At 43.9% G+C, this 26,308-nt stretch overlaps 1 protein-coding gene across 1 annotated transcript in view; it reads left to right on the forward strand.

The window, feature by feature from the left end:
• RXFP2 (relaxin family peptide receptor 2) overlaps window positions 1-26,308 on the forward strand; it is a 228,236-nt gene that overhangs the window by 196,940 nt on the left and 4,988 nt on the right. The window contains exons 9-16 of the mRNA XM_075263147.1: window positions 6,604-6,675; window positions 8,790-8,861; window positions 10,750-10,821; window positions 12,598-12,669; window positions 13,171-13,242; window positions 20,184-20,252; window positions 24,092-24,163; window positions 25,704-25,933. Of these exons, the coding sequence (XP_075119248.1) occupies window positions 6,604-6,675; window positions 8,790-8,861; window positions 10,750-10,821; window positions 12,598-12,669; window positions 13,171-13,242; window positions 20,184-20,252; window positions 24,092-24,163; window positions 25,704-25,933 (731 nt within the window). The remainder of the gene's footprint in view (window positions 1-6,603; window positions 6,676-8,789; window positions 8,862-10,749; window positions 10,822-12,597; window positions 12,670-13,170; window positions 13,243-20,183; window positions 20,253-24,091; window positions 24,164-25,703; window positions 25,934-26,308) is intronic.

A 26,308-nucleotide genomic window follows, 5' to 3' on the forward strand; every position in this document is an offset into this window, starting at 1 on the left:
GATGCACACTCGGCACTGCTACATCAGATGTAGCAATCTGATGTAGCAGAGCCGAGGGTGCACTAGAACCCCTGTGCAAACTCAGTTCACGCTAATAGAATGCATTGGCCAGCGCTGATTGGCCAATGCATTCTATTAGCCCGATGAAGTAGAGCTGAATGTGTGTGCTAAGCACACACATTCAGCACTGCTTCATCACGCCAATACAATGCATTAGCCAGTGCTGATTGGCCAGAGTACGGAATTCGGCCAATCAGCGCTGGCTCTGCTGGAGGAGGCGGAGTCTAAGGTCGGACCTGAATGGAGACTGGTGTGGAGCGATCTTAGACTCCGCCTCCTCCAGCAGAGCCAGCGCTGATTGGTCGAGTTCCGTACTCTGGCCAATCAGCGCTGGCCAATGCATTCTATTAGCCCGATGAAGTAGAGCTGAATGTGTGTGCTTAGCACACACATTCAGCTCTACTTCATCAGGCTAATAGAATACATTGGCCAATCAGCGCTGGCCAATGCATTCTATTAGCTTGATGAAGCAGAGTGTGCACAAGGGTTCAAGCGTACCCTCGGCTCTGATGTAGCAGAGCTGAGGGTGCACAAGGGTTCAAGTGCACCCTCGGCTCTCCTACATCAGAGCCGAGGGTGCGCTTGAACCCTTGTGCAGCCTCAGCTCTGCTACATCAGAGCCGAGGGTGCGCTTGAACCCTTGTGCACACTCTGCTTCATCAAGCTAATAGAATGCATTGGCCAGCGCTGATTGGCCAGAGTACGGAACTCGACCAATCAGCGCTGGCTCTGCTGGAGGAGGCGGAGTCTAAGATCGCTCCACACCAGTCTCCATTCAGGTCCGACCTTAGACTCCGCCTCCTCCGGCAGAGCCAGCGCTGATTGGCCGAAGGCTGGCCAATTCATTCCTATGCGAATGCAGACTTAGCAGTGCTGAGTCAGTTTTGCTCAACTACACATCTGATGCACACTCGGCACTGCTACATCAGATGTAGCAATCTGATGTAGCAGAGCCGAGGGTGCACTAGAACCCCTGTGCAAACTCAGTTCACGCTAATAGAATGCATTGGCCAGCGCTGATTGGCCAATGCATTCTATTAGCCCGATGAAGTAGAGCTGAATGTGTGTGCTAAGCACACACATTCAGCACTGCTTCATCACGCCAATACAATGCATTAGCCAGTGCTGATTGGCCAGAGTACGGAATTCGGCCAATCAGCGCTGGCTCTGCTGGAGGAGGCGGAGTCTAAGATCGCTCCACACCAGTCTCCATTCAGGTCCGACCTTAGACTCCGCCTCCTCCAGCAGAGCCAGCGCTGATTGGCCGAATTCCGTACTCTGGCCAATCAGCACTGGCTAATGCATTGTATTGGCTTGATGAAGCAGTGCTGAATGTGTGTGCTTAGCACACACATTCAGCTCTACTTCATCGGGCTAATAGAATGCATTGGCCAATCAGCGCTGGCCAATGCATTCTATTAGCGTGAACTGAGTTTGCACAGGGGTTCTAGTGCACCCTCGGCTCTGCTACATCAGATTGCTACATCTGATGTAGCAGTGCCGAGTGTGCATCAGATGTGTAGTTGAGCAAAACTGACTCAGCACTGCTAAGTCTGCATTCGCATAGGAATGCATTGGCCAGCCTTCGGCCAATCAGCGCTGGCTCTGCCGGAGGAGGCGGAGTCTAAGGTCGGACCTGAATGGAGACTGGTGTGGAGCTATCTTAGACTCCGCCTCCTCCAGCAGAGCCAGCGCTGATTGGTCGAGTTCCGTACTCTGGCCAATCAGCACTGGCCAATGCATTTCTATGGGGAAAAGTTAGCTTGCGAAAATCGCAAACTGACAGGGATTTCCATGAAATAAAGTGACTTTTATGCCCCCAGACATGCTTCCCCTGCTGTCCCAGTGTCATTCCAGGGTGTTGGTATCATTTCCTGGGGTGTCATAGTGGACTTGGTGACCCTCCAGACACGAATTTGGGTTTCCCCCTTAACGAGTTTATGTTCCCCATAGACTATAATGGGGTTCGAAACCCATTCGAACACTCGAACAGTGAGCGGCTGTTCGAATCGAATTTCGAACCTCGAACATTTTAGTGTTCGCTCATCTCTAGTTTTAAGGATAATCTATTTTTGCACAGAGGCAAGGAAGGTGAAAAACAAACAAACAAGATCTCACTTGGTCCTTATGCCCCCCCGTGTCTCCCACCACAGTCAGGTCCTGCCCCTCTGGGGTCTTGTTTCGGTGAAAGGAATTCGTACATCACTCGCATCATCACCTGTGATGTCTCATGTCCTTTTCTTAGGCCTGATTGGCCTCAGTGGTCATGTAAGGTTAAGTTTTCCACCAGAACAAGTCCCAGAGCTGTGGTGCGAGACACCGAAGAACCAAGGACAGGTCTTCCATGACCTCTATGCATTAAAACTGGTTATCTTGGACAACCCCTTTTTTTACATTTTCTTGAGCATGGTAACATATAACAGTAAAGAAGTGGTTAAGGACTATTATGTGTCAATAGCCCTGATTCAGGCAGGTCCCATAGGCTTCCTAAGGGTTCTTCCAGTACCTAAGCAATAAGACTCTTCAAATTCATCCTCCATTGACACGAATTTTCCTTTGATGGGTCTTCAGAGACTGCGGAAAATATCTGATTAAATTCCATCAAATATACTCCAGACGTTTCCTAACAAAAGCAATGATGACATAAATTACACCTTGTTCTGTTCAGTAGCCTATAACCATACACTAACACTATATCCTATATCATTAGTATGCCGGAAGCCTAACTGCTCATAAAATTCTATATTAATGTGTCAGATAATATAAAATATGAGGTGGAACGTTTGGCATGCCACTTGCAGAAGAACAAATGATATTTCCATCTCTCCTTAAGAGCCCTAAAGTTTCCAGACTTACCTTGAGAGTAGAAGTTTCCTTTGTAATTTATATATCATTCCCTACTGTCTCTTAAAGTCCAGTATATTCACATGGAGTTACCATTCCAAACTTTTAAAGGGGTGTTTATATGGAGTTACCAACCAAACTTTAAAGGGGTATTCCAGTACATTTTTTAAAGGAATCCTGTAATTAAAACTAATTTTTTTTCTGCCTAACACGTAGGAATAGCCTTAAGAAAGGCTATTCTTCTCCTACCTTTAGATGTCTTCTCCACCCCGCCGTTAGGTATATAATCCGGTTTTCATCGGTATGCAAATGAGTTCTCTCACAGCACTGGGAGCAGGCCCCAGTGCTCAAACAGCACTGGGGGCATCCCCAATGCTGCAAGAGAACTCTTCAGCGCCGCCTCCATCTTCTTCAGGAACCGGTCTTCTTCGCGTCTTCTTCTGGGGGTTGGCTTCAAACTTCTAAGCCTCGGGCCTAGGGCAAAGCCAACTACACATGCCCGTCAGCCACAAGAAAATGGCCGCTTATACAGTATTGTAAGTGGCCATTTTCCTTGTGGCTGGTAGGCATGCGCAGTTGGCTGCCCGAGGCATAGAAGTTTGAAGCCAACCCTGGAAAAAAACGCGAAGAAGACCGGTTCCTGAAGAAGATGGAGGTGGCGATGGAGAGTTCTCTCACAGCATTGGGGATGCCCCCAGTGCTATTTGAGCGCTGGGGCCTGCCCCAGTACTGCAACAGAACTCATTTGAATACCGGCGCAGACATCTAAAGGTAGGAGATGAATACCCTAGCCATAATAGTTTTAATGATAGGATCCTTTTAAAACATAAGGTAGTCTAAAATAGCAACCAACTGTCTTTTTGGCTGGTAATCGAGCAGACAGTCTCCGCTTGGGTCCTCGGTCTCCCTGACCTTAGACTTGCATCAACCAATCTGGGGCTGAGCTGTGACATTCTGTTCATGCACAGAAGACTAACCTGGTAGAGGTGAGAGGCTTAGACAGGGTAAGGGGGTATCGTCACTCCTTGGGGAGAGACCACCATATAGGTGCGTGGTGACTTATTAAACCTTTAGCACTCCACTTTGCAAGGGACTATGGGAAGAATATGCAAATCTGTCTTCGATGATGTAATTAGGAAGTCAGGTGCCTCAGTGTTGCAAATCACTCCTTAACCCATATTATAGTCAGGGCAGGTAGAGTTCATGCAGAGAGTAAACAGGCAGGAGGTCTGGACTGGCAGCACAGGTCATTGGTTAGGAACAGGCCGGAGTAAGTACCAGGTGTGACTGTAGAGTATAAGAAATAAGACCGGACAAAGTCAGGCCACAAGCCAAAGTCTGTACACAATAACGGTGAGTTCAGACGGAGTTTTTTGGTCCAGAACCTGAGGTGGAGGCCGCCTCAGGTTCCGGATGAGAAAACCGGGTAGCCGCGACTAAAAGCCAATGAATGGGCCTAGTCCAGAGGAAGGAGTGACTTCAGGCCGAATTGCGAGATGAAATGGCCTGAAGAATGAACATCTTGCTCCGGCTCCTGGAAAAAAGATCTGAGCAGTTCCCATTGATTTTAATGGGAGCTGTCTTTTTGGTCAGGATTTTGAGGCGGATACGGCCTCAAAATCCTGACCAAAATTTCCGTGTGAACTTACCCTCAAAGCAGTAAGATTAGCTGGATTATTGTAAGCCATGAACTCAATTACTCAGGTAGGGTGTGCCCAGTGAAACAGACTTTTATGCATACAGATTAGCAGAGCCAGCACACCCTACAGGCAGATCCAGGAATTGCATCAGGAAGAGCATGTGTATGGCAGTGTGGAGAAGCAGATAACTTGTAGATGAGGGCGGGTTCACACCTGCGCCCGCAGTCCGCTTTAGCCAATTCAGTGGGTTTCCATCTTCTGCCCTGAGAAACTGGACAGGGGGCGGAAACCCGGCAGTCAGTTTTCAAACCCATTTACTTGAATGGGTTTGCAAAGTGACCGCCTATGTGCGTCTTCTGTCTGTCCGCGGCGAAACAACTTTCGACTGTCTGACTTTGTGTCCGGTTAAAAAAAACGGTTTCGCCGCGGAGTAACACAACACACTCACGGGCGGACACACTGCAAACCCTTTCAAATGAATGGGTTTGAAAACTGACTGTCAGGTTTCTGTCCCCTGTCCAATTTCTCGGACAGAAAGCAGAGACCGGGCTCAGTTCTATAATCTAATATCACATAAAACCAGTGGATAGGCGCAGCTCTGTTTGCGGAAGAAAGCAGCCATGTTTGTGTAGTCACGTACCTCTCTCTATAATTGAATACACGATGTGTACTGCACATGTAAGCTTGCCCTGTCACCTACGGCCATTATTTATTCATGTGAGCAAATATTCTGAGTAATTAGATTTGGTATTCACAATTGTATGAGATGTAACACAAGAGATAAATTATTCACCTCTTGTCTAAGAGTGTGTCTCAGGAATAAAACCTAAAAAGATTTGGGACACGGCTCGACGCCATTAGTATTATTACATTTTCAGTTATTCTGTAGTCACTCTTATCTTTTCACCTTTTGGGCTCATGCACTTGGCATATTACTGCTCACGTGTGTACACAGCCACAGATATAGTGCACAGCTACTATACAATATACAGCATTGTGTTTGGTAAGTAGTGAAGAAGGCCTCAATATCACAGTCCTGGGAAACTCCTGGAAATCTATATCACCTATATTTTGTACAAATTAAAATAAAGTTGCTCATTGAGGTCTATGGGAGAATTTTTAGATATGATCTGTGACCCGTGAAGTGGTCATTGTGCAGGGAGGAGGGGGTAATAAGCTGCATCCATCATCTATGGAGGTCCCAATGTTATCTACATACTGTATCATCCTGTAATCCTTACCTGTGATGACAATGAGATGACTGCTGTAATTTTCCATAGAACAGAAAGTATTGGCTATTATTAAGTTTAGTGGATAGAGTGAAAATTGCAGGATATTAACTTTTTTTTTTAATTAGATTAATAGATATTGATATTAAAATAAAAAAAAAATCTGTTTAACATAAAAACCTGCTACATTCCCTTTAAGATGAATATTATAGTCTATGGGGTCCGTGCTCTTTCCTTGCACACCGCTTGCCTGTGTGTTCAGTAGTCCATTCGGGGGGTTCACCTGGGGACTCACTGAACAGATTGCCGACGCAGATGTGAACCAGATGTGAACCAGGCCAAAGCAACAAAATCCAACATGCCTCATCCTCCTTTTCTCTAAAACATCCCATAAGGTGAGAATTGGGAGACCCCCATAGACCTTAGTTGGTTAGATGACTTTGTGAATTTAACAGAATCAGATGGCATTCATCGAATACATATGAAGCCAGATAAAGAACAGATATTCTAAAAAAAAAACTCAAATTGGAAGAAAAATATGAAAATATATGACATTGTGGCGACTACTGAGCATTTACTGCCATTGTTACATCACTTTCAGGGTTCATAGAGTTTCCTTTAAGGCCGTCGCTTTATATACGTAGCGTCACCGCGATCCACAAGGACCATTACATTCAGCACTCAAGTAGTTTTCATTCTAGCTATAACCTCCAAATTATTGCTGTGACTTCTCATGGTGCAAAATACTGAATAATTTTCTCGTTGTTGTTGCTGAAAGCAATCTTTCTATTAACCATTATGTTCCCATATATCTTTATATATATCTGCAGGATACTAGATGAAAATCCCATTGTACAGATAACACAGGAGTTGTTCACTGGGCTGCAGTCATTGTTTTTCTTGTAAGTATTATGTCTATTATTATTGGAGAAAACTGTGAGATCTCTGCTGTGATAAGGGGTCACCCCCAAGTGACAGTAAAATAGCAGGACAGCCATGTCACTACCTTAATGTTTCACTAAAAGGTGGACAAAAAATAGTAAGCAACCATAGCAAAACATTGCAGTCAATAACAGCCCAATTGTAGCCAATAGTCTCTAGGTCATTGGCAACTTTTTTGCCATAGTCAATATTGAAGCTGCATTGTATTTTGCACTTTTACTATGACTCGCGGAAAATATTATGTATATATATATATATATATATATATATATATATATATATATATGTATATATATATAGTTACTATTTTTATTGTTGTTTTTATTATTATTTTGTTGTTGTTATTATTATTATTATTATTATTATATTGTTGTTATTATTGTTGTTATTTTAGTTTTTTTACATAAATATTTCTTTTACATGATCCCTATATAATATAAAATATAGGGATTCTAACAATGATAGCCTATATATGATATCGGAAATGGAATATACAGTATTCTGACACCTGTCATACATTCATTTTTCCACATTGTAAGGTTTCCTAATGAGGCCTCATGCTAAGGCCCGTGAAAAACAGACGTGTAGCAGACATCTTTATAAACATCCATTATATGTCCATTTTTAGAACCATGGGAGTTAATGGGCACCTACAAGCATCAGTTCTTTAACTAACAGTGAATACTATCAGTAAAGGAATAAGACATGTCTGATCTTTGTCTGTTTTTCTGACCTAATGGACCCTGACAGTGGCGTAACTAGGAATGGCGGGGCCCCAAGGCGAACATTTGACATTGCCCCCCCCCCCCCCTTCTCCTGGGGGTAGCAAAGAAAAAAAAACCTGAGTATAATGATAACAGTGTTTGTGTGGTTCACGGGCTCGTGGCCTTACTTACCAATCCCGCCTCCTGCAGAAGGGGAAGCATTGGCGGCTGGGAGCAGGAGCCGGGATCGGTAAGTAAATAGGGGCTGTTACCTGCTGGAGTTAGTCCTGCAGGTAACGGCCTATTAAAAAGAAAAAAAAAATCCACGGTAGTGGTTGCAGCCGGTCCCCCTGATGTCCCAGCTCCTGTGGCAGCCGCTACTGCAGCTACCTCAGTAGGTACACCCCTGGACAATGATATTATTAATGTTCATTTTTCGTGATGCATCCGTTTCACTAACGTTAAAAAACTGACGTTCATTTGTTTTTTGACTGACCCAAAAGTGATGCAAAATGGACAATTAAAACTAAGAGATGGCCAGAAAACTGATGAAAAATAGGTGACACACTTATGGAAAATGTATATTAAATACTGACAGTTTTGTTCTTTTTTAACATCCGTTTTTTTTTTTTCACAGTCGTGTGCATGTAGCCTAAGACATATTTGGCTTAAAACAAATATTCATGATTAGAGATGAGCGAGTACTGTTGGGATCAGCCGATCCGAACAGCACGCTCCATAGAAATGAATGGATGCACCTGGTACTTCCGCTTTGACGGCGGCCGGCCGCTTAACCCCCCACATGCCGGCTACGTCCATTCATTTCTATGCGAGCGTGCTTTTCGGATCGGCTGATCGAACAGTACTCGCTCATCTCTATTCATGATGACTCAATAGATATGCAGAGAAATAAATGTTTTACAGGTATATGTAGCGCCTTTTTTCTCTAGTGACACAATAAGGCCTCTTGCACATGACTGTGCCGTTGCGTGGATGTAATGCCCATAAAAAACAGCCTCGTCTGTCCATCCAAATACAAGGACGGCCATTATTCACATATCTTAAAGATAGTTTAATTATACAAGATTGGATTGGTGGGAGTTTGACAGCCGACACCCCATTGATCTGCAGCAGCTGACGCTAGGTTCACACTAGCGTTCGGGTTTCCGTTCTTCAGATCTGCTTGGGAACCCAAAAAAGCAGTTTCCACCTTGCTTATGAGAATTTCCCAGAATGGTCACCCAACGCTAGTGGGGTATTTATGGCAATAATATTACATAGGCTACAATAGGGAGCACATAGTTCTAGTAATAAATTATGGTAATCTCATGGAATATTTCACTATTGGATGGTTTGCTTCATTTTTGTAGGTCAATGATAAATAACTCACTGGAATCCCTTCCGCAAAAGTTATGTGCCCAGATGCCATTTATTAACTGGATGTAAGTCATAATACTATAAATCTAAAATAAAATGTATTGATTGATATACCATGTATTGTTCTATATGTATTTCCTGAATAGAAGATATAGGAGTTCGGAATAATCATTTGCATGTTATTCAGAATGTCAACCCTAATGCTGAAGGTATACAAACCTAAAGGGAGTCTGTCACCAGAGCCCAGCATATCATCCCGACCCCATAGACACATGAGTAAGAAAACCGAAATCAAGCAGTAGTTTTTCCTTGTGAATCGGACTCTCCTTTGCCGAGCTATTGACATTTTTAACAAAATTGAATTGAGCTCTTTGGAGCAATGATGGTGCTTTTCATTATTTCAAAAAGGTAAGCGGCGATGTCCCCATTGCTCCAAATTTCTCATTTTCTTCAATAAACCAAAGATGGCTCAGCAATGGAATCAAAGATACACGAGGGTAAAACAACATTTGATTCAGTTGACCATAACCTATCTATCAGTGGGCCGGTATAGGCTTGTTCTGGTAACAGACTCCCATTAAAAGAGTGGTCTAATCTTTATTAAAGTGGACCTTTCACCTCCTGGGGCACATGTGGTTTTATATAACGCTAGAAAACCAATAGTGTGTTGAATTCAGCGCACTGTTGGCTTTCACGTTCTGTGCCCCTGGTGAAGAGCTATCAGTGCCGGCACCGTAGCATCTATAGCGCTGTACTGTGAGACGGGTGAGGAATAGAGATGAGCAAACACTGTTCGGAACAGCCGTTCCGAACAGCACACTCACAGCACGCTCCTATAGAAATGAATGGAAGCGTCCGTCACGCGGGGGGTTAAGCGGCCGGCCGCCGGCAAAGTTTGTGTGCCAGGTGCTTCCATTCATTTCTATGGGAGCGTGCTGTTCGGATCGGCTGATCCGAACAGCGTTCGCTCATCTCTAGTGAGGAACGCCCCAGACGAGGACATGGGGGGAGCGTTCTTCACCGCTCAGCGTCATCACTAGGCGGTAAGGAGCGCTCCCTCTCACAGTACAGTGCAATAGATGTGGTAAGAAACCCTTTCTGACAGTGAAGAGCTACGGTACTGGCACCGATAGCTCTTCACTGGGGGCACAGAACAGGAAAGTTGACAATGCGCTGAATTCAGCGCACTGTCGGTTTTCTAGCATTATATAAAACCACATGTGCCCCAGGAGGTGAAAGGTCCTCTTTAAGAAAGATTAGACCACTCTTTTAACCAATACAAGCTTATCACTCCGGCCCACAGATAGATAGGTTGTGGTCAACTGAATCAAATGGTGTTTTTCCTTCGTATATTGTTGCCTTCATTGCCATCTTTGGTTTATTGAAGCAATGAACAGCTACTGGCACCAATAGCTCTTCACCAGGGGCACAGAACAGTAAAGCCAAAGTGCACTGTTGGCTTTCTAGTGGTGTATTACACCGCATGTGCCCCAGGAGGTGAAAAGTCATCTTTAATGAAATTTTGCCCCTCATTAGGGATGGCCGGTAATACTGGACAAAGTCCTTTTGGACAACCCCCTTTCAAGTTGAGATTACCATTGGACAGAACATGGATAAACTCAATGTCATGTTGTGTTATTAAAAATAAGTCCCAAAAGCTTTCATGAAACTTTTGAGATGTCATAGTAATTTGTCAGCAATTTTCAGTAGAGGTCTGTGTGCTGGGACCCCCACTGAACATTGAAGAAAAAGGGGAAGAACCGTTTAACCAAGTTTGATTCCCCTTTGGTTGTGATGGGCTCTCCTTGTAGATTGTTAGCCCTTTGGGCTGGGACTTCCCCGTGGATCATGGAATTACAAATCTATATGGTGCAAACTGAGTAACAATAGCCGCAAAGAGAAAAACTGCTAAAAAAAAATTAAGGTTTAATTTTTTTTTTTGTCCATGTGCAGAGATTTTGAAGGAAACAACATTGGCTCACTGAGTAAATCGAGTTTTGTTACATGTGATGAGCTCACTGTCTTGTAAGTACAGTTTTATATCTACCATATACCATATCCTCTAGACAAAATCTGACAGATTTGGTAATGAGAAATTAAAATCCAATAATTACATTTTTAAAAAGAAAACAGAAGTAAATGAACTTTAAAGGAGTGTTCCTATTTGAACAAGTTATTCTATATATTCCATAGGACAGGCAATACCTTGCAGATGGGTCAGCTTAAAACTCGCGGAATTGAGAATGTTTTCTGCAATGTGTGGATGGGATTGCACACACTATATGGGATGGGATTGCACACACTATATACTTACACACTCAGGCCTAGTTCACATCTGTGTTCAGTAAACCGAACTACTGAACGCATTAGCAAGCGGTGTGCAGTGAAAGCTATAGACTATAATGGGGTCCGTGTGCTTTCCGTGCGGTGTCTGCACGGAACATGTGGACAGAAAAGTACTTCATGATCTACTTTCCTGTCCGCATGACTCGTGTGGAGACCACGTGGAAAGCATACGGAACCCATTATAGTCTATGGGGTTCGTGTGCTTTCACTGCTCATTGCTTGGTAATGCGTTCAGTAGTTCAGATTACAGATGTGAACCAGGCCTCATACATATATCATATATACTCACACATATAGATTATTACAGCATATATACTCACACATATACATTAATATACATTCATATACCATATATGTCATATTTATGTATATCTATATATATATATATATATATTTATATGAATGTATGAATACTATATATACTCACATATACACATTATTATAGCATACTGCATATACTCACACATACCTATATACAAACATACAGTACTCACACACTATACAACACACATACTTTACACAAATATACACATATATACATATTAAACATACATATTTTACCAAAAGAGTATACTTACATTTGCCAGCAGTCAACTATCACAGCAACTATCCTGGCTTCCCCACACGTTACGATGTGAGAGACAACTCACTGTGAGGGGGAGGGAGAGGGAGGAAGTCCGAGCAGCAGGGATGAGACCTCATAGGAAAACAGCGATAGCTGCTGCAGGTCAGTGAGAGGATTAGAAGCGGCCATTAGCTGAAGCTGCACATGGCATCCACTGATGTGTACTTTCCCTATATATCAGGAGAACACCGTGTACAGCATCAGCTAATGGGGGCCCCTGTGTGTGGAGGCAAATGCATTAGCCAGGTGCCCAGTTGGGGGCCCCTGACCATCCTGATCGGGCCCCGACCAATGCATCTGTAATGGTAAAATGAGAACTTTCAATCAGGGCTCGGGGCCCACTGGGGGATTCACCAGTTCCCCAGTGGGCCAGTCCGACCTGAGATAGATATATATTAGATATATATTAGATAGATAGATATTAGATAGATAGATAGATAGATAGATAGATATTAGATATATATTAGATAGATAGATAGACAGACAGACAGACAGACAGATAGATAGACAGACAGACAGACAGACAGACAGACAGACAGACAGACAGATAGATAGATAGATAGATAGATAGATAGATAGATAGATAGATATTAGATATATATTAGATAGATAGATAGATAGATAGATATTAGATGCAAGATAGATAGATATCAGATAGATAGATAGATAGATAGATATTAGATAGATAGATAGATAGATAGATAGATAGATAGATAGATAGATAGTAATATTTGTAGGATTGATACATATTAACAACCATTAATACCGTGTTATTTAGTTATTGTATGCTTGACTTACAGTACAATGTATACAATTTTTATTTTCTTTAGGTTTCTACGAGGAAACAGAATCAGACTGGTAAAAGAAAATATCTTTTCATCTTTGAGGAGTTTAGCAGAAATGTAAGAAATCCATCCATAAAAAAAACACAATTTACTACTCTCATAAATGTGTCACAGAGAAGAAAGAAAAGTTGTGACTGGCACATCGGCAGCTCCCTGATCTTCTGTGTACAACCTCCCTCCTTTTCCTGGACTATTATTTCTAACACTGGACTATTGTAGGATGATAGTGTAGGAGAGCCAGCAAAGCCAAGACCAGTGTGCTGTCAGATCTGTGTCAAAAGCAGCAGGACAGTCAGTTATATACAGTAGTTCCACAGACTCTACAGCAACAAAATATTAGCAAACTTTTTGATAAACTTTATTTGCAAAACTCCGCAATTTCACATTTAGAAGGCAAATGAGAATTTTAAAAAAATGGAGTAAAGCTGTTTGGAACCCTTAAGAATATGGAAACAACACTAAATGTTCTAAACTGAATCCTACACATTTCATTTTGCGCGATTTGCATATTAAGTTAAGAAGGATTTTACTAATTATATTCTGTTTATTTACTCTCAGAGATTTGTCAAATAATCTGATCACAGAAGTGCCGCTCTCCAGCTTTAAGGAGCTTAAACACTTACAGAAACTGTAAGTACAAATAATGAATCTATAAGGCAATTATTTAATAGGCAGTTCCCTAATGTATACATGTTGGTTTATCTGTCTACATATACTGACGGGCAGGACGTTTATCAAAAAATGTCAGCCTAGGCAACAAACAAAATATTTTCTGAAATTTTTTCTATTTAAGGCTGTATTCACACAGAGTAACGCTAGGCGTTTTTTGTGTGCTTTTTGCACATAGCGCCGCGTTAACGCCACGTAGCACCGCGTTAACGTTGCGTATACGCGGCGTTAACGCCGCGCTATTTTGCGGTGGCGTTGACCGGCGTTAACGCGGCGTATACGCGGCGTTAACGCGGCGCTATGTGCAAAAAACACACAAAAAACGCCTGCCGTTACTCTGTGTGAATACAGCCTTAAAATCTCTGGTTTAAGGGTAAATTGTAAATTCCTTGGTGGTATAAAGTAGTGAGTGTGTTATACATTACATACAATACTGTTTATAGTGCTTTATATTTTACCTTATTACAATAATTATACCATAAGAGGGGCCACACGGTGGCTCAGTGGTTAGCACTGCATTCACCTTGCAGCGCTGGAGTCCTGGTGTTCAAATCCCACCAAGGGCAAAAAACCATCTGCAAGAGTTTGTATGTTCTCCCCGTGCTTGCATGAATTTCCATCCCATATTCCAAAAAGACATACCGATAGGGAAAAATGTACATTGTGAGCCCTATGTGGGGCTCATAATCTACATAAAAAAAGAAAAGAATTATACCATAAGCTCAGTTACTCAAGACTCCGGCCAAAGCTATCTATTACATGGCAGCTCACATGTTGTCAGTATTCAGTCCTTTTTAGGAAAATAATTGTCTGTTTTAACTTATTTAAAGGTGTTTTCCAGAACTGACATGTTTATTAGAGATGAGCGAACACTAAAATGTTCGAGGTTCGAAATTCGATTCGAACAGCCGCTCACTGTTCGAGTGTTCGAATGGGTTTCGAACCCCATTATAGTCTATGGGGAACATAAACTCGTTAAGGGGGAAACCCAAATTCGTGTCTGGAGGGTCACCAAGTCCACTATGACACCCCAGGAAATGATACCAACACCCTGGAATGACACTGGGACAGCAGGGGAAGCATGTCTGGGGGCATAAAAGTCACTTTATTTCATGGAAATCCCTGTCAGTTTGCGATTTTCGCAAGCTAACTTTTCCCCATAGAAATGCATTGGCCAGTGCTGATTGGCCAGAGTACGGAACTCGACCAATCAGCGCTGGCTCTGCTGGAGGAGGCGGAGTCTAAGATAGCTCCACACCAGTCTCCATTCAGGTCCGACCTTAGACTCCGCCTCCTCCGGCAGAGCCAGCGCTGATTGGCCGAAGGCTGGCCAATGCATTCCTATGCGAATGCAGACTTAGCAGTGCTGAGTCAGTTTTGCTCAACTACACATCTGATGCACACTCGGCACTGCTACATCAGATGTAGCAATCTGATGTAGCAGAGCCGAGGGTGCACTAGAACCCCTGTGCAAACTCAGTTCACGCTAATAGAATGCATTGGCCAGCGCTGATTGGCCAATGCATTCTATTAGCCCGATGAAGTAGAGCTGAATGTGTGTGCTAAGCACACACATTCAGCACTGCTTCATCAAGCCAATACAATGCATTAGCCAGTGCTGATTGGCCAGAGTACGGAATTCGGCCAATCAGCGCTGGCCAATGCATTCTATTAGCCCGATGAAGTAGAGCTGAATGTGTGTGCTAAGCACACACATTCAGCACTGCTTCATCAAGCCAATACAATGCATTAGCCAGTGCTGATTGGCCAGAGTACGGAATTCGGCCAATCAGCGCTGGCTCTGCTGGAGGAGGCGGAGTCTAAGGTCGCTCCACACCAGTCTCCATTCAGGTCCGACCTTAGACTCCGCCTCCTCCGGCAGAGCCAGCGCTGATTGGCCGAAGGCTGGCCAATGCATTCCTATGCGAATGCAGACTTAGCAGTGCTGAGTCAGTTTTGCTCAACTACACATCTGATGCACACTCGGCACTGCTACATCAGATGTAGCAATCTGATGTAGCAGAGCCGAGGGTGCACTAGAACCCCTGTGCAAACTCAGTTCACGCTAATAGAATGCATTGGCCAGCGCTGATTGGCCAATGCATTCTATTAGCCCGATGAAGTAGAGCTGAATGTGTGTGCTAAGCACACACATTCAGCACTGCTTCATCAAGCCAATACAATGCATTAGCCAGTGCTGATTGGCCAGAGTACGGAATTCGGCCAATCAGCGCTGGCCAATGCATTCTATTAGCCCGATGAAGTAGAGCTGAATGTGTGTGCTAAGCACACACATTCAGCACTGCTTCATCAAGCCAATACAATGCATTAGCCAGTGCTGATTGGCCAGAGTACGGAATTCGGCCAATCAGCGCTGGCTCTGCTGGAGGAGGCGGAGTCTAAGGTCGCTCCACACCAGTCTCCATTCAGGTCCGACCTTAGACTCCGCCTCCTCCGGCAGAGCCAGCGCTGATTGGCCGAAGGCTGGCCAATGCATTCCTATGCGAATGCAGACTTAGCAGTGCTGAGTCAGTTTTGCTCAACTACACATCTGATGCACACTCGGCACTGCTACATCAGATGTAGCAATCTGATGTAGCAGAGCCGAGGGTGCACTAGAACCCCTGTGCAAACTCAGTTCACGCTAATAGAATGCATTGGCCAGCGCTGATTGGCCAATGCATTCTATTAGCCCGATGAAGTAGAGCTGAATGTGTGCTAAGCACACACATTCAGCACTGCTTCATCAAGCCAATACAATGCATTAGCCAGTGCTGATTGGCCAGAGTACGGAATTCGGCCAATCAGCGCTGGCCAATGCATTCTATTAGCCCGATGAAGTAGAGCTGAATGTGTGTGCTAAGCACACACATTCAGCTCTACTTCATCGGGCTAATAGAATGCATTGGCCAGCGCTGATTGGCCAGAGTACGGAACTCGACCAATCAGCGCTGGCTCTGCTGGAGGAGGCGGAGTCTAAGGTCGGACCTGAATGGAGACTGGTGTGGAGCGATCTTAGACTCCGCCTCCTCCAGCAGAGCCAGCGCTGATTGGCCGAATTCCGTACTCTGGCCAATCAGCACTGGCTAATGCATTGTATTGGCGTGATGAAGCAGTGCTGAATGTGTGTGCTTAGCACACACATTCAGCTCTACTTCATCGGGCTAATAGAATGCATTGGCCAGCGCTGATTGGCCGAATTCCGTACTCTGGCCAATCAGTGCTGGCCAATGCATTCTATTAGCTTGATGAAGCAGAGTGTGCACAAGGGTTCAAGCGCACCCTCGGCTCTGATGTAGGAGAGCCGAGGGTGCACTTGAACCCTTGTGCACCCTCAGCTCTGCTACATCAGAGCCGAGGGTGCGCTTGAACCCTTGTGCACACTCTGCTTCATCAAGCTAATAGAATGCATTGGCCAGCGCTGATTGGCCAATGTATTCTATTAGCCTGATGAAGTAGAGCTGAATGTGTGTGCTAAGCACACACATTCAGCTCTACTTCATCGGGCTAATAGAATGCATTGGCCAGCGCTGATTGGCCAGAGTACGGAACTCGACCAATCAGCGCTGGCTCTGCTGGAGGAGGCGGAGTCTAAGATCGCTCCACACCAGTCTCCATTCAGGTCCGACCTTAGACTCCGCCTCCTCCAGCAGAGCCAGCGCTGATTGGCCGAATTCCGTACTCTGGCCAATCAGCACTGGCTAATGCATTGTATTGGCTTGATGAAGCAGTGCTGAATGTGTGTGCTTAGCACACACATTCAGCTCTACTTCATCGGGCTAATAGAATGCATTGGCCAATCAGCGCTGGCCAATGCATTCTATTAGCGTGAACTGAGTTTGCACAGGGGTTCTAGTGCACCCTCGGCTCTGCTACATCAGATTGCTACATCTGATGTAGCAGTGCCGAGTGTGCATCAGATGTGTAGTTGAGCAAAACTGACTCAGCACTGCTAAGTATGCATTCGCATAGGAATGCATTGGCCAGCCTTCGGCCAATCAGCGCTGGCTCTGCCGGAGGAGGCGGAGTCTAAGGTCGGACCTGAATGGAGACTGGTGTGGAGCGACCTTAGACTCCGCCTCCTCCAGCAGAGCCAGCGCTGATTGGCCGAATTCCGTACTCTGGCCAATCAGCACTGGCTAATGCATTGTATTGGCTTGATGAAGCAGTGCTGAATGTGTGTGCTTAGCACACACATTCAGCTCTACTTCATCGGGCTAATAGAATGCATTGGCCAATCAGCGCTGGCCAATGCATTCTATTAGCGTGAACTGAGTTTGCACAGGGGTTCTAGTGCACCCTCGGCTCTGCTACATCAGATTGCTACATCTGATGTAGCAGTGCCGAGTGTGCATCAGATGTGTAGTTGAGCAAAACTGACTCAGCACTGCTAAGTCTCTGCATTCGCATAGGAATGCATTGGCCAGCCTTCGGCCAATCAGCGCTGGCTCTGCCGGAGGAGGCGGAGTCTAAGGTCGGACCTGAATGGAGACTGGTGTGGAGCGATCTTAGACTCCGCCTCCTCCAGCAGAGCCAGCGCTGATTGGTCGAGTTCCGTACTCTGGCCAATCAGCGCTGGCCAATGCATTCTATTAGCCCGATGAAGTAGAGCTGAATGTGTGTGCTTAGCACACACATTCAGCTCTACTTCATCAGGCTAATAGAATACATTGGCCAATCAGCGCTGGCCAATGCATTCTATTAGCTTGATGAAGCAGAGTGTGCACAAGGGTTCAAGCGCACCCTCGGCTCTGATGTAGCAGAGCTGAGGGTGCACAAGGGTTCAAGTGCACCCTCGGCTCTCCTACATCAGAGCCGAGGGTGCGCTTGAACCCTTGTGCAGCCTCGGCTCTGCTACATCAGAGCCGAGGGTGCGCTTGAACCCTTGTGCACACTCTGCTTCATCAAGCTAATAGAATGCATTGGCCAGCACTGATTGGCCAGAGTACGGAATTCGGCCAATCAGCGCTGGCCAATGCATCCCTATGGGAAAAAGTTTATCTCACAAAAATCACAATTACACACCCGATAGAGCCCCAAAAAGTTATTTTTAATAACATTCCCCCCTAAATAAAGGTTATCCCTAGCTATCCCTGCCTGTACAGCTATCCCTGTCTCATAGTCACAAAGTTCACATTCTCATATGACCCGGATTTGAAATCCACTATTCGTCTAAAATGGAGGTCACCTGATTTCGGCAGCCAATGACTTTTTCCAATTTTTTTCAATGCCCCCAGTGTCGTAGTTCCTGTCCCACCTCCCCTGCGCTGTTATTGGTGCAAAAAAGGCGCCAGGGAAGGTGGGAGGGGAATCGAATTTTGGCGCACTTTACCACGTGGTGTTCGATTCGATTCGAACATGGCGAACACCCTGATATCCGATCGAACATGTGTTCGATAGAACACTGTTCGCTCATCTCTAATGTTTATGGTCTATCCTTGGGGACAAAATGTGGGTGCACACATTTAGCTCCACCCACTTCTAGGTTGACTCTGCCCAGTATTAAGTCCCTCTCCTCGTGTCCCAGTTTAAACTGGCGGAAACTAGAGGGGGACATTTAACTGTGGCAGATGGAGAGTGACATTAAACAGTGGAGGTAGTTGGAGGGGGACATTAAACTGGAGGCAACTTGAGACAGACATGTCCCCCTCCAGCTACCCACCATGGTTTAATTTCCTCCTCCAGCTGCCCCCAGTTTAATATCACCCTCCATCTGCCCCTTAGTTTAATATCTACTCCTTACTCTGTCCCCAGTTTAATGTCCCCTTCCATCTTCCCCCAGTTTAATGTCCTCCCTTCATCTGCCACCAGCTTAATGTCCCCTCTACATCTGCCACCAATTTAGTGTTCCCCTTCATCTGCCCCCAGTTTAAATTGGTGGTAGATGTAGGGGGAAATGTCTCCTTTTATCTGCCACCAGCTTAATGTCCCCCTTTATCTGCCCCAGTTTAACTGCCCGCTTTATTTGCCTTCTGTTTAATTGCCCCCTACATCTTCCCCCTTTCCCCCCTCTTACTCACACATGCTGTCTCTTCTCTCCTTTTTACCTTCCATCAGTCTCTGTTCCCAGCAGCTTCCTCTTTCTGTGTAAGGGCCAGATCACACAGAGTAAACTGGTGCGCAATCTGGCACGTATACACGTGTCAGATTTTGAGCGCGCAAAATCTGACACGTGTATACGTGCCAGATTGCGCGCCAGATTACTCCATGTGAACTGGCTCTAACACCGCACTGTCCTGTAGTATCCATAATAGCTCCGCTCACAAAAGAGTCTGATCACATGGCCATGAAGTCATCAAAGTTTTTTTTGCCGACTAGGATTTAGTATCTACCATTTAGTCTTTACCCTACCCTAACAGAGTTTGTTAACAGTAAAATACTTCAGGGGCATACCAGGACAAACCGTAATCTATTGGAGACACTGAGACAGCAGTGTAAAATCTGGATTGTCCCACCAGATCTGGGAAGGTTGGGAGCTTTGCTTTATTAGCTGTGCTCAAATTTCTTTTCTTGTATTTTATCTTCTTGGTTGCATGTATTTGCCCTGTATTTACATTTTAGTGTTTCTGGATCTCCTATATTATGGTCACTTGGACTTTTCTCAGCTATTTGTTTGCAAGTATATAGTTACTCCTGTACAACTGCAGCTGAAAAACTGGTATTCAGTGAAGAGACTGAAGCTCTCACCCGAATACTGCAGCCCCTTTAACTCGATGATCTGTGCGGGATCTCAGATACCCACCCATCTATCCTAAGGATAGGTCATCAGCATGTCAATCCCAGAAAGCCCCTTGAAGGCCAAATGTAATATGAGTTACTAAGGGAATTGTTTTCTCTATACAAAAAATGTAAATCCTGTCATTTTTGCCTAAATTCTTTTTTTTTTTCCTTTTTTTATACAGTAATCTCAGTTGTAATCCATTATCGCTCCATACTGATCAGTTTGAAACCTTACCGCACCTCCAATCATTGTAAGTAAATATGTGCAAGAATATTACATATCCATGTCATGTTGTTTCTGTTTACAGCTCTAACAATCCTCATATAACTCCAACGGTTCAACTCATTTCAATGAGAACACAGATCATAGCTGAAGTACAGCATATGACTATCTCCAGCACTCCCATTGAAGTGAATGTGACTGGGGTTAGGTGTACCATCCAGCAGGGGCATACCTACATTCATCCCAGCTGCATTTACATTGGGGTTAAAACACTCCCCCATTCATAGGATCGGTGGATCAGTAATTTATCCTCATTCCCATAGATCAAAACCAATACTAGAGTCAGCCCCTTTTGACTTTGACTGCATGGTCTTGATAGTGGTGGTTACGGGTGCTGCAGCGGTATCTCATATACTTGAAATGGATACAACTATAGTACCCATAACAAGAATCAGTGAATTAGCTGATCTGCAGGGGTCCAACACCCACGGCCCCTTATGATAAGCTCTTTAAAGGGACAGTGGTGATTTTGCAAACACCCTCACCCCTTCACTATTTACATTGTACAATATTAGTTTTATAGTGATCGTGTAATGTATTTATAACCTTTAATAACATTGCACATCTGTTATAAAAAATGTAAATAGTGAAGGGACCCTTATTCATTAGAATATGTTCCCCAGAGCCCGCACAGTATAATGTTCATCATGGCCCCAAACAATATAATATGCTCTTCACAGTGGCACCACACAGTATAATGTAATATGTTCCTCCACAGTGGCCCTACACAATATAACATGATCCCCACAGTGGCCCCAAATATTATAAGTTTCTTAGAGCACCCACTAATATAATGCCCCACGGTGGCTCCACACAATATAATATACTCCTCACAAGGGCCCCACACAATATAATATGCTCCCCACAGTGGTCCCACATAATATAATATGTTCCCCAGAACCTCCATATAGTATAATATATGCTGCATAAAGACCCCACACAGTGTATTTCTCCACAGTGGCCCCCACACAGTATAATATGCTCCACAGTGGCCTCCACACAGTACAATATGCTCCACAGTGAACCCAACAGACTAGAATATGCTCCACAGTGGCCCACACACAGTATAATATGCTGCACAGTGACCCCAGTATAATATGATCCCCCATGACTGGATGACTATATATTGAGATACCTGTCAATCATTGATAGGACCGCTGCCATGACTAGAAGACCGTAAGCATAGAAAAAGCAAGGATATGAATACATGACACGTTCTGTTGAATCTTTTAACACATATATATCAGTCTGCTCCGCTCCTCCTGCTCTATAACATGCTGCCGGCATTTCCTAGTGACAGGTTTAAGTTTTGACTTAGTGCTTCACATTCAGATATACATATAGATATGCCATTCTATCTATATTCTACCTGCATTACCCCATATATTCCCTCCTGTGGCAGAATATAATACATCATACTGTTTCCCAATAGCATATATAGCACTTTAAAAGAATATATACCCCTGAACCCCTCCGTACAGTAATACTGGCAACATATGGAGCCAATACACACAAGTATAAATATTATCTTCAGGCTTTACTATCAGTAAATACTTTAACTTTATATACAGTAAATAGCCCTGATTTTTTTCTGTAATAATATAAGTCATATTCTTTACTAGGCACAGTATAAGTAATGTCTGAAAATCCTAAAATCTAAAGATATCTGCCGCAGAGGATATGAGCGTTATCAATCAAATGTCAGAAATATATCTGATATGATCTCTTTACAGCCTTTCATCTCTTAGTGATCGACATTCACATTATATTCATACCTGGGCCTTATCATACAACTGAACAAAGTCAAGTCAAAGTCTTCTATATACATCACTATACGTACCCCTCTGCATGGGGCAAAGGTTCCATTCACTGCCCTTAGGCTAGGAACACTGTTGTGCAGGGCTCTGTTGTTCAGAGCTGGCTGGGAACCCAAATGACGAAGAGCTCGCCCACTAAAATAGCAGTTACCAGTGGACACCCACAGACCCCATAGACTATGATGGGGTCTGCCGGGTGTCCTTTGGGTTTCCATCGTTTTTTTATACTGAAACTGGAGGAGAGAAAAGTCCTCTGTGCATTTAGGCTGGCATCATACAGACGGGTTTGGTCTTTGAGATAAAGACTAGATGTCGGTCATGTTTTCCAGACAGAACCCGGACTCCCAGCATCAGAGTCATGTATATGCTAGGGGTCCCTGCTTCCCCATGGCTCTGCTGTCTGGGGCTATAATAATGTCTGGGGGCAGTAGAGCCGCCGCAGGGAGTTATGGACTCTTGCTATTATAAATGACTGTGATGCTCAGAATCCATGTCCCGATTCAGGGTTCGGTCTTGGAAATATAGCTGACTTCCATCACTTATCTTACCGACTGAACCTTCTTATAGGAAGCCAGCCCTGGTATTTTGTCAGCTAATGGTTGCCCTGTTTACTTTACATTAAAGTCCACCTTGTCCTTTGTACTATATTTACCTAGTACAAAGTAACTATATCCATACACTCAGAATGAGGATTTACTGTATCCAAAACTCTGACTTACCTGACTAACAGTAATGCAAACCAATACAATTCTACTTGTAAGGGGGGCCTGGTGGACTGTCATGTGACTTGTAACTACCGGGGTAGCAGATATAGCAGCTGCTATTGAGCCCTAACTAAGGGGAACATTTGCACTGAGCCCTAGGCTGCAATAAGTGACATCTATGGATAATACCTATACTCTGATGTCATAGTGGATATTATCTCTATACTGTGATATCATTGTGTTTTATTATCCTTATACTTTCACTTCACTATGTGCATTATCCCTGTACTATGATGTCATAATAGGCATTTTTTCTGTACTGTGACATCACTGTGTTTATTACCCCAGTATTGTTATATCACTGCATATTGTGACATCATGCGTGTACTATCTCTCTACTGTGACATCATGCATCATGCATGTATTATCTCTGTACTGTGACATCACTGTGTGTATTATCTCTGTACTGTGACATCACTGTGTGTATTATCCCTGTACTGTGACATCACTGTGTGTATTATCTCTGTACTGTGACATCAATGTGTGTATTATCCCTCTACTGTGACATCACTGTGTGTATTATCCTTGTACTGTGACATCACTGTGTGTATTATCCTGTACTGTGACATCACTGTGTGTATTATCTCTGTACTGTGACATCACTGTGTGCATTATTCCAGTACTGTGACATCACTGTGTGTATTATCCTGTATTGTGACATCACTGTGTGTATTACCCCTGTACTGTGACATCACTGTGTGTATTCTCCCAGTACTGTGACATCACTGTGTGTATTACCCCTGTACTGTGACATCACTGTGTGTATTACCCCTGTACTGTGACATCACTGTGTGTATTACCCCCGTATTGTGTCACCACTTTGTACATTATCCTTGTACTGTGACATCACTGTGTGTAATATTCTTATACTGTGACATCACTGTCCCCATTATCCCTGTACTGTGACATCACTGTCCCCATTATCCCTGTATTGTGACATCACTGTGCACATTAATTGTACTGTTAAGTCACTATGTGAGTTATTCCCTTGTGTAAAGGAGACCAAATAACCGTACTCCAATGCCTGTTGTAGGAGGTTGTGGTAGAGCGGGGCCCCATGACCAGAGGGGAGCCCCAATGTTACTTGTTACAGCCCTGCTGTAACGCACCTTCAAGTGTCCAGGACTGCAACTTAGATTTGGCATAAAGGGAATTCTATTGTATTGTCTGTATATATGTCAGTACTGTACGTATTACTCTAAGTCTACACTGTATGCCGTTTTTAGAGCGTTGGAGAAAATAGAAATTCCAAATATAAGCACAAAAATGTTTCAGCCAATGAAGAATCTCTCTCACATGTAAGTATCGGCGCTATTACGCATGCTGGATTAATTAGTATAATTCGTCATGCCTTCCCCACTGGGAATCCAGTTTATCATGGAAATTTGTCTTTGTGTTCTATAACTAGAAGAGACGCCGGGGGAGTGAAACGTCTTAATAAACATTTGTTAAGAATAAATTGTTGGTATTATATCTTCATCTTGAGTTATATTGTCAGTAGTAATGAAAAGCTATGGAGTTTTATGTTGTAAATTACTCACATTATTAACAAATTCCCGGCTAATACATATCATATCACAGGTGGTTACAGAAATGTTTGCAACATTCTCATTGTAAAGAAGACCTTTCATGTCCACGGGCACATGTGGTTTTATATACTGCTTGAAAGCTGACAGTGCGCTGAATTCAGCGCACTGTCAACTTTCCCGTTATGTGCCCCGGGGCAAGAGATATCGGTGCTGTTACCGATATCTCTTCACTGTCAGAAGGGCATTCCTAACAGTCTGTCTGGGCTGTGATGAATGCCCTCCTGACAGTACTTGTCCATAGCCCTGTACTGTCAGAGGGGGCATTCTGAAGTTGTGAGGAACGCCCCACCTCCCTGACAGAACTTGCCCATAGACTAATACTGTGGAGTCCTTCCTCACAGCTCAGCATCATGGCTTGTAGGTAAGGAACACCCCCCAATATACAGAGTCCAGTCACATTAATGTGACCAGCTGTCAAAATCCAGAATAACCACGTTTGGCAGAGTGGACCGCTGCGAGACGTGCAGGAAGAGAGGGGATGTTGTAATGATGTTCACTGGGATGTTGAGCCATGCCGACTAAAGTGCTGTGGCCAGCTGCGCTAGGTTACGCAGTTGAGCCTCCGTGGCGCGAACATCCCGATCGAGGTCGTCCCACAGATTCTCGATTGGGTTCAAGTCCAGGGAATTTGCTGGCCAAGGGAGTACGGTAAACTCATCCTGGTGCTCCTCCAACCACGCACGTACACTGAGAGCTTTATGACACGTCGCATTGTCCTGCTGGTAGATGCCATCATATTGTGGAAAAACAATTCACATGGAGAGGTGAACATGGTGCGCAAGGATAGATGCATACTTGTGTTGATCCATCGTGCTTTCCACAATGATGAGTGCACTCAGATGGCTGATGACACGTGCCTTCTGCAATTGGTTATTTAACGTTGACGTCAACAGTAGGCGGTGGTCACATTAATAGGACTGGACTGTGTATAATATTTTAAAATCTATAATGTTCCTTAAATTTTAATCTAAATGGTACAAAAAGGGAACATTCACCCCAGTAGGCAAAAAATAAACTCCATGGGTCAGTTTGTAGAGCTTCTAAAGCCCTCCATGGTCCAGATGTACAAGGTCTCCTAATAGGTGGTTAATACAGCTGATACGCCCTTTACCCGGGGGAATTGTGGGTGCCCATCATTGGTGGCATCAGTGGATGAAGACTGCATGTTCCTCAGTGTTTTATGTATCTAAATGTCTTTTGATCGGGAACACCTTCTTATTTATTTTAACTCTTATCCATTTTTTTAAAGATACTTTAAAAAATTTCGCTATTGTTCTTATGCACCTCATGTACGGGTATGTACACCGCTTACAGATGGGATATCTTCATTTGAAAACCTTCTGGCAAACACTATCCTTCGCGTATTTGTCTGGGTAATAGCCTGCATCACTTGTTTCGGAAATATCTTTGTTATTGGAATGAGATCATTTATTCAATCGGAGAACAAGACGCACACGATGTCTATAAAGATTTTATGCTGTAAGTAAATATTTGTCGCCTCGAGTGGAACCATCGATGCATGCAATGTGAAATAGCTTGTGAGCTGGGACTGAATTTGAAGGAGGATTTTCTCTTAAATGGCAAAATTAACTATAAGAAAATGTTAATGAAGACTTGTCATTACTCCGGACATTTCTAATTCATGACATGCTTGTAGTTGGTGACATAAATATCCAAGAATGTGTCTCCTTAAAACTTCCTGATGTTCTGTTCCTCCATTCTTCTTAGAAATGTTTCCGCAACGTGGGGCTTTATCCTAAAGTGGTTTTCCTTTTCCAAGACTTACATATTGTTGATCTATCCTTAGTTCTTAGGTTAGTGCCCTAGCCTCTTCAAACAGGTGATCTGTGGGGG

Source organism: Leptodactylus fuscus, chromosome 2, assembly GCF_031893055.1.
Source record: "Leptodactylus fuscus isolate aLepFus1 chromosome 2, aLepFus1.hap2, whole genome shotgun sequence".
Taxonomy (NCBI): domain Eukaryota; kingdom Metazoa; phylum Chordata; class Amphibia; order Anura; family Leptodactylidae; genus Leptodactylus; species Leptodactylus fuscus.